This window comes from Mauremys mutica, chromosome 5, assembly GCF_020497125.1.
Source record: "Mauremys mutica isolate MM-2020 ecotype Southern chromosome 5, ASM2049712v1, whole genome shotgun sequence".
NCBI classification, from domain to species: domain Eukaryota; kingdom Metazoa; phylum Chordata; order Testudines; family Geoemydidae; genus Mauremys; species Mauremys mutica.
In genome coordinates this window covers 45,579,918-45,589,291 of record NC_059076.1, presented here as the reverse complement: position 1 = coordinate 45,589,291, position 9,374 = coordinate 45,579,918, and the positions used below count along the sequence as shown (strand labels likewise).

At 40.3% G+C, this 9,374-nt stretch overlaps 1 protein-coding gene across 4 annotated transcripts in view; it reads right to left on the bottom strand.

The window, feature by feature from the left end:
• Nucleotides 1-3,201: 3,201 nt before the first annotated feature.
• BBS12 (Bardet-Biedl syndrome 12) overlaps nucleotides 3,202-9,374 on the bottom strand; it is a 19,406-nt gene continuing 13,233 nt past the window's right edge. For all 4 annotated transcript variants that reach the window (XM_045018609.1, XM_045018607.1, XM_045018608.1 and 1 more), the window contains one exon: nucleotides 3,202-8,328. In XM_045018609.1, coding sequence (XP_044874544.1) covers nucleotides 6,138-8,312 — 2,175 coding nt within the window. In that variant the 5' untranslated portion in view covers nucleotides 8,313-8,328 and the 3' untranslated portion in view covers nucleotides 3,202-6,137. The remainder of the gene's footprint in view (nucleotides 8,329-9,374) is intronic.

Sequence of the window (9,374 nt, the reverse complement as noted above, 5' to 3'; positions counted from 1 at the left end):
GGGAGTTTTTGAAGCTGATGTACAGCATTATGAAGAACTTGCTTTGCCTTAGGTATTTTGAAATGACCATCTTCAGGTTAGCATATTCTTTTATTAGAGCTGGTGGCAGAGTCAGACATATTATCCTGATTATCCTATATAACAAGTTATTTTATTTCATTTTAGTAGTTCTTAAATATTTTAATATAAGCTATCAAAACTCAGATTTCCCATGACAATGAGCATAATTAGGCATTTGTGTTAGCCACTGTATTACCTCCAGATAATAGCTGCTCTTTACAATACACCAAGACATGGCAAACCTACAGCATGCACCAAGGCATGTTGATAACTATGCCTCCTTAATATATTGCATTAGCCGGGAACAGAGGCAGAGGGAAAGGGTCATCTATCCACCGATTTAATTCACATATATCATGCACAGAAGGTACTAATAAAATATTACCATTTTAATAGCACCTAGAGTACACTAGGTAATAGAAGACAAAAATATGCCTCTGTCACAAACAGCCTATAATCTAAGGTCCCACTACTGCCTCAAAGCAAATGCAGGTAGACTCCTAGGGCCATATGGAGCCACATTGAAACCAGTGTCACTGTTGCTCATTATAGCAACAGTGCATGTATTAGATAGGATGCAATCAGCAAAGTTGACTAACAGTAGGGACTGACAATAGCTACAGCTGTTCAGATTAGGCACAGGTACATCTTTGTGACCAAGGTTTTCTTCTACTCCTAGAACATGAATATGTACATGCACACATTATTTATACTTCTTTAACCCTTTTGCTGTTGACATAGGCTACATCTTATGCTCTGTAAGAGACCATGAAAGCAGTGTTTTTCCTAGATGACATACTAATATGCATGCATCTAGCTATATAAATGCAAGTGTCCCATGAGCTCCATAGAGTGCTTAGTTCACTTAAAGCAATAACAAGAACCACAACTGTTAGGAGATGCACTATGTAGGTGGTTTTGCCCCTTGAAGAACTGTTATAGATATCATACCTCTTCAGACTAGCAATCCTCACAGGTCCTCTTCCTTGAGCTGACAAGGGTAATTTAGCTCTCCAATCAAATCAAGCTTCTCTTCTCATGAAAAGCAAACAATCTTTCAGCTTCATTCACTCAGTAGCCTTCTTCTAAGAGTATACGTTGGAGAAAGGAAAACAGTCTCTTCCAATCCTATCTGGAAACCGGAAACCCCCTAAACAAGGACAAATGTTAACAGACAATCTGAAATCCATAGAAAAACCTCTGAGAGCCAATGTTCCCTTAGCAGAGAAAATACAGCTGCCCAGCTGACTCTTATATTCACTGATACTCCTCCCCAGCATGCCTTGCAGCAGCTCACAAGCAGGTGATCTTCTGGAGAATCTAATCACCACAATATTGTTCCTTAAAGGCCAAGAACTCGGAAAGGGATGTACTACCTAAGGCAGTCCTTAAGATTACAGCACACCCTGTGACAAGGATCTGCTTGCTGTGACAGATATCAGTAGGATTATTGAACTGGGACTCCTACTGCCATGCTTAATGTATCACAGAGAGGTACTGATGGGCAGGGAGGCATACTGGTTGGCAGAGGGTACCGGGAGCAAGGATGGTCTGTATGCTCCTGAGTGACTCCTTGACCCACCTGCATGCCTGTCACCATTCCCACTGCAAAGCCCAGTTCTCTGGACTTACATTTAGGGCTGCCATTTTAAAAGTTTTTATTTGACATTTTTGAAAAATCAACAAAAAAATCTGCTATTTTAATCACAAAAATGTTCATAATAGCTTCTTTCAATTATATGTTAGTGGAATGTGTGTCAGTTTATATTTCATGGCTATATGGACTCTCAGTATGATCATAACAACTTAGCTATGAGCAGCATATCCCATATAGATATTATCTATGAAAATTTAATTAGTCTTATAATTCCTCCCTGTATACCTCACATTGGACCAGATATTCAGCTAGTGTCAAGCAGTATAACTCCAATGTAGTCAAAGCAGCTATACCAATTTACATAAACTGAGGATCTGTTTCATCCAGATTATGTAGAGGGCATAAAGGACATTTGGTGGGCCCATGTCATGTGAGTAGTGACAATGGTCCTCTGGGCAGCTGAAGACCAGGAGAAACTCCTCAGGGACCCCTGTCTTCACCCCATGCCTAAGGTTTGTTTAGGGACTGAGTTGGCTATCTGGCTTGCTGTGGAAGTCCTTAAAGTATTCATAGGCTGTGGGGACACAATAATACCAGGTGTGTTGTGAAACGGGGGAAATGGAGTTACTGCAGAAGAATGGCTAGTAATTTGTGGGAGCCAGGGGCTGTTTCAGGTGGAAACGAGGAAGTGGGATATTTTTCACAGGGCAAGGGATAGGTGAAGTGTTGTGGAATTGTGGGTGGGAAAAGGGGGTTGGGAGAGCCAAAATATATGGAGATGAAGAAAGGTACGGAGATGAGCTAGTATGAAGGGCCCAAGGTTTAGATTAGGTCTGGTGCCATACACTTGGAGCCCACTAACAGAGACTTCTTAGGGACTGCTGCCCCACTCCTTCTTTCCCACAAACTTTAGCTATTTATAGTCATCAGGAGCTGACAAATCTAATTGAGGTGCCTGAGGGGATGGGCCCTCAGAGGAACTTCAGAAGGCTGCAAGGCACCTGGATAGGGTGGTGTCTATGACAGGAAGCAGGAGGGCTGGAGAATGAATAAAGGGGTCAAGGAGCCATCAGAGTAAATGGGAAGGCTGTAGCTGGACAGTGGTGCTTGAGCCAGCTCATCCCTCTGCTCCATAATACCTTCTCTAGAGCGAGAGAGACAGGGGATGAGAAGCCTAAAAGGAAAAGGGAGACATCTAGTCAGATCAATACATAGGAAGTGACAAAGGCCCACCACATTTACAATATTTGTAAGTAACTGCTCTGTTTTTCTGACTGCCCTTTTACTGAGCCAGGACTTACAGTAAAACAGCTCTTTTTTTCCTCTAGAAAATTCTTGGCCTCCAATGTAATGCCCACACCCCACCCCAAAAGAAGTGTATAGAATCAGATTACAAATAGCAGCAGTGGTGATGAGTAAATCTAATCATATTTAATCCAAATGGTGTCAGCTATTACAGTGATGCCAGAAAAATGCTCAAAAGCAGGAATTAGTTTTAGTACCACCATTGACAGTCTTTTTTCTATTTTGTTTTCACCCAAAGTATGAGACACTCACCGTGAGGTTTACTCAAAGTATTAGTTTGAGAAACTTGTCTCCAGTTATACGCTTTTCTGTTACAACTAATACCAATTCCATCTTGGCTTGACTTACTATTTAAATGCTGCTAGATGGTAAAATGACTCTTGACTAAATTATCCAGACTCAGATTTGGTCTTTTGCCACAATGAAAGCACTATAGAATGCTCGCTGTAAAAGTCATCCCTTGTTTTGTTGAAAAGGGATAACCAAAAGAACCCAAAGGAAACCAGGTAGACTTTAATTTTATTTTGAGGGGGAAAATATTGTCAAAAGGGGGTGTTTCAAGTGAGACCTTTTCCAAGATTTGACAGCCTGTGTTATATATATTTCTTACAGTAAGAAATGTATTCCCTATTTATAAACACAAAATTATGGTCTCTTCCTGCAAACAATACCAAATGTAGTACTACTCATGAGTATAATCTACTGCAGGCTAGAGTACTATTTGCAGTATGTACAAATTGACTTAGCAATATATTGAAAGGCATATCCATATACACAGTCTCATTTTATATACATATTTAAAATGGATGAATGATTCCTACTTCCCTGTCTTCTCTTAGCATTAAAGAACATTAAAAATACAGCAGCTTTTTGTAGTGCACCAAAACATACATTATACTGTCAGTACAGGTTCAAAATACAGATAATATTTTCAAATAGTTTTTTATATTACACAGATTATGAATCATTGGTAATATACTTTTCACAAAGTAACTGGTACAAAAATGAAAAGGGGTTATAAAGGATGTGTAAATCTAAATAAATTTGTCTTTTGCTATATTACATTAAATTTAATTCAAAAGTATACCTACCTACCTCTTAGATAGCATGTTTCATCCATAGCACTCTAAGCATTTTATAAATAAGGTCTATACCAGTGATGGGCTGCACGCGGGCTGCAGGTTGCCTATCAGGGTACTCTGATTGCGGGCTGCGAGACATTTTGCTGATTTGCCCGTCCGCAGGCATACCACATCGCAGCTCCCAGTGACCACAGGTCTGTTTCCGGCCAATGGAAGCTGTAGGAAGTGGTGGACAGCATATCCTTGCGGCCCCTTCACCTGCAAGTGCTGCTTCCCACAGCTCCCATTGGCTGGGAACAGAGAACCGTGGCTACTGGGAGCTGCGGGGTGCAGTGCCTGCAGACAGTCAATGTCAGCAAAATGTCTCGTGGCCGCAATCAGACTACCTTGCTGTGCCGCAGGTTGCCCACCACTGGTTTATACTATCATTCCCCTTTTAAAATGTAGAAGATGAGGCACGGAGGTAAACTGTCATGCCCAAGACTATAATATAGGCCCTAGGCAGGTTTCTGTTTAGTAAAGTTGGAAATATAACCTTTTGGGGGGTAATATTATATAATATGAAAGCTAGTCTCTCTTCTCACTAGACAAATGTTCTTACTTTTCCTACAAATTTAAGTGAATTTTAACACTTAGGAAAAGGAAGGTAATGGCAATGGCTTGAGCCAGGCATAGTTCAAGCTTTTTCGTCAGTTCTTTCCAGTGCACCTCAATTTTAACTAGTAATATTTGTGATTCCACTTTTAACATATCTACTCTGTCTATAGATACCACCATGACTGCTATTTCTTCTAGGACCACCTCTCAACACCCTCTCTAACTAGAGGCATAGGGAAGCTCCCTCTTCCCCTCTAACATAGCTGCGTAATGTCTTATATGGGCACCTGAGCACTTGTTGGTGGCAAGTTTGTTGCCTGATCCTCTGCTGGCATGAACCTACTGAAGTTAACATCACAACACTGATTCAGGCTAGCTGAGGAGCTGATCCTGGGTATTCACTACTTGGAATAATATTCAGTGAAGTATGCTTAATACTTCTCACCTTCTCAGACTTCCAAACAAAGAGCAGATTTCCCCTCAACTGACAATAGCTAGTCTCTGAAGCACTCAGAATGGGACCTGCAAAGAAAGAGTGCCTATTTCCTCATCCACACAGAAGGCACAAGATGTAGGGTTTTCCTCATTGTACTTTTTGCATAAAGACTTCTCTTCCCTGTTTTTGGTTGAGCTCTTCATAGACGTCCAGAGAAACAGAGAAGGAGCTTTCTCAACCCTTAGCTAAAGGGGTGAAGTGTTGAATCATCCCTCTCAACAGCATCAGGCATTTGGGGAAATGATGGTCACAAAAAAAATGGGCAATTAAAAAACATTTGTTACTTGTGATGTCAATCTCACTAGTATTTGAGTCATATAAAGTCTTCTAGGAACAGAGTAGACAAGACTTGAAGTTTCTTATGTGAAAAAAACCACTAGAAATAAGAAATGAGGGTAGACAAAGCAAAGCCCCTCACAGAACACCCACAAAAACAGCAGTTGAGACAGGAGGGTGTTACTCTGCTGTAGTAGGTGAATAAGGGCAAGAACTGACTAAAGGGAAATCTGTGGATGAAGCCCTCAGCTGCCCCTGCCATTGTTTTGCAAAGCACAAACATGCCCGAAACCCAGACCAAATTTCAACCTTTTCTCTCCACCTGAAGAGTCTGGAGCTATATTTTTTGCTTCCTATCCAACATAGCATAAGAAGTGGGGAGGAGGGTTAGTAGAGAGAGCATGGGAACAAACAGGCAGGATTGTTGCTTAGAGACAGTGAGCTCATTTCCATTAGTATCTCCACCTAGCAGCTTCATACTTCTCTCATGCATCAGTTTGACCTTGTCACAGTGTAGATTGGATGGATACCCAGATGCAAACTCCATTTCTAGAAATTAAAAGCTACAGCACTATCTAGTTTGTCTCTACATCCATGTGCTGAATTTTATTGGTAAATATCATTGGCATAACCCTAAAAAGTTTGCTTTATAGCTGTACAAACACCGTGTACCTGCAAATTTTCCACCCACTGAGTCAGAGTCCTAAATAAAGCCTATCAAGTCCTATAAAAATATGAACTCACTGGATACATGTGAATTTAATAACTGATTTCTTTTAGGACCTGTGATAATTTCAGCATCTGTTTGAAGCACTAATAGCACCAAGTCTAGAGCTCTACGCCATGCCTCCACCTTGGGTGTAACATTGTCATATATCTTTACAGCCTCCTCGGGTTTAGTTGAAAGACCAAAATCCACCATGAGCTTATCTCCTTTATTGAACTCTTTCAGAATATATGCTGAAGGAGAACCATAGTCTGCTGCTTTTTTGAGATGATGCTCAATGGAAGCGCTTGCTTCAAACTCTGATGCATAATGAGCAGTGTTACACATGACTCTTGAAAGGTACTGATGCCAACCACTTGCCAGAGCTTTAAGTACAACTGGTCTATACTGTGTCAATGATTTTGTCAGCCAACAAGACGACATGTAAAAATCCCCTGAAGGTTTTTTATCTGGTTGCTTTAAAGATTGTTCTTCAAGCTTCTTAAGATGACTGAGGCACAACAGTTCAACAGCACCACCTCCAGGAAAAACTTTCTGGTCAGTTAGAGCATGATGCAGGCGATAAGCACAAGTCCAGAACTGATCTTCAGTGATTTGCATCTTTGAAGTTACTGTGCTACTAAGCACAGCTGTTACCAGATGAATTCCTTCAGCCTTTATACTGATTGGCACTTTGTTATCCAATTCCATTGTGCTCAAGTCACCAGTTCTCCAGAAATCCACCCAGACACTGCTACCCACGCAATAACTATTTACCTGGGAAAGGTATGTCACCAGCTGCACTCCTGTGCCCTTCCCAAAAGCATGTAGCACATTGAGAGTTACTGGATTGATTATCAATATGTTATTCAGGATGCATCTTTCCATTAAACTTTCACACACATTTCCTTTTACCAAAACTAAATTTACTTTTGCTTGTATTAAAACATCTAACACACAATTTATCCATAAACTTTCTGAGCTACTTTCTTGTAAACCTACATTTTCCGATATTGTTCTGACATTTGATGGTCTATTAAATCCCAAGTGACGATACTGTTCTGTTAGATCACCATCTACAAGAAGAATCTGAAGCGGTCTATCCTGAAGTTGATTGGTAACAGTGGCTTTCTCTGGTGATACTAAAGTGATATACCCTGGACACACACAAGAATAATGTTCAGACAATCCTGGTAAACAGCATGTCACAACTTCTGCAATATTAAATTGAGAAGAACCTGTGTGATCAGCTACTTCTTGTTGGCATCTGACAATATCCTGTACCAATTTCATGCTAGACTGATTCCCATGGCTAAGAGCCATTGCCAACTGTCCAAAATCATTAAATTCATAAGGCCATGCTGCAGGCCCAGTGGGAGGACCCCCAAAATTGTCTACTTGGAGTGAACAATGTTTTTTTCCTGGAGTGTTAAAGTATCTACTATGCGTTAATCTTGTTCTTTTGATATAGCTGGATTCAATCAAACTGCTTCCAGGAACTGTAGGCATAGTTTTATTGCCCACTGTTTCAACCAATGAGGCTGTTATATAGTCTGTAGGGCATAGGTGTGAATTCAAACATCTGTTATGAGGATCGCTAGGGCTTGCTTGATGAGAATGAAGGCCTTCAGGAACACTTTCTTCTTTAGATACAGGAACCTCTTTAATAATATGCAGAAGAGGATTTAAAAAACGGTCAGCTCCAATACCAGGAGTTTTAGTTTCAATAATTTGGGGCCCCAGACTGCTAGAAGGGAAGTGAATGGGAACAGAATTAGGCCCTTTATATAAATCATGTACTGATAGCTGAAGACATTGGACTTTTTCACTGCAAGAGTTCAATCCTTCAGACATCACAGATACTATTAGTGAAAAAGGAACATTCTGCTGAAGGCATTCAAGTACAGCACTGCTCCATGCACCAACAAGAAACAACAGGGTAGTCATTCCAGTTTTATATTCTTTGTTCTGTGCCTGAATTGTTTCATTAAGAAGCTGTCCCACTGCACTAGTTAAATCCAAACTTTCAAGAAGTCTAACTGCAGAACAAGTCAAAACACTCTCACTGGTGCTTTCATCTACAGTAAATTTATATGATTTTACTGGCCCTAAAAGTGTTCTTCCTATTGATGCTAAAGATGAAAGCTGCTGAAGTCCAATGTGACGTCTTCTGTTCATATTTCTGAAAGCCATGATCAGTTGTCAATATCTGTAAACAAAATACAAGTTTATTGCTTCTGTCCTTTTTGCGCTAGACTTCATACTTCACAAAAAATTAACAGCACACAGTATATAATTAACAAAAATTAACTGAATACCGATTGGGTGAAGTAATTTTACGCTGCATGTATTGTATTATAAGATGCTCATGTCTGACGCATGCAGTTGTTGAAATGTTGCACTGCTAAGACATTACAGAAGATTTTTTCCCCAAAATTAAAAGCTTTTAATTTTACCCTATTAATCAAGTATTTTATTTAATAAAGCAGATCAGATTTAATCATAAAAAAAGACCATCACTCCTTAAGACTAAAAACATTCGTCTCCCGACTTCTTTTCTTATGTCAAATCTTGCATTTGTTTTGTCTTATTCAGAATGCATGTTGTCAGGGCTGGAAACATATCTTGTCTGCAAACACTAGTAGGCATAGGTTTTACTACCCTTAGTGATACCACTGACTTCAAACTGAGCTTGAAAGGGACCAACTACCATATTTCCCATGAAGATATTTCATTCCCACTCAGTGGCAGGCTCTCTGAACACAGTCATGAAAAAATGGTCTAAAGCAGGGGTTCTCAAACTGGGGGTCGGGACCCCTCTGGGAGTCGTGGGGTTATTACATGGGGGGGTCACGAGCTGTCAGCCTCCACTCCAAACCCTGCTTTGCCTTCTGCATTTATAATGGTGTTAAATACGTTTAAAAGTGTTTTTAATTTATAAGGGGGGGGGTCACACTCAGAGGCTTGCTATGTGAAAGGGGTCACCAGTACAAAAGTTTGAGAACCACTGGTCTAAAGCCACACTTTTTTATGCCTCATGAATAAAATACAAAGATTTTACAGCTTGGACTTCAATGGCACTGCTCAGAGAAATAAACAATTTTAAATCACTTTCTTTAACGTGTCAAAACGGAATGCCTTCTCTTTCCCTATATAACCTCTCCACTTCACAGCCTCTTTCAGTGTTGAAACATCCGCTCTCCTCCCTGTCACTCAGGCCCATAAACTGGTAGTCCTCTTTGACGACTCCTCCTT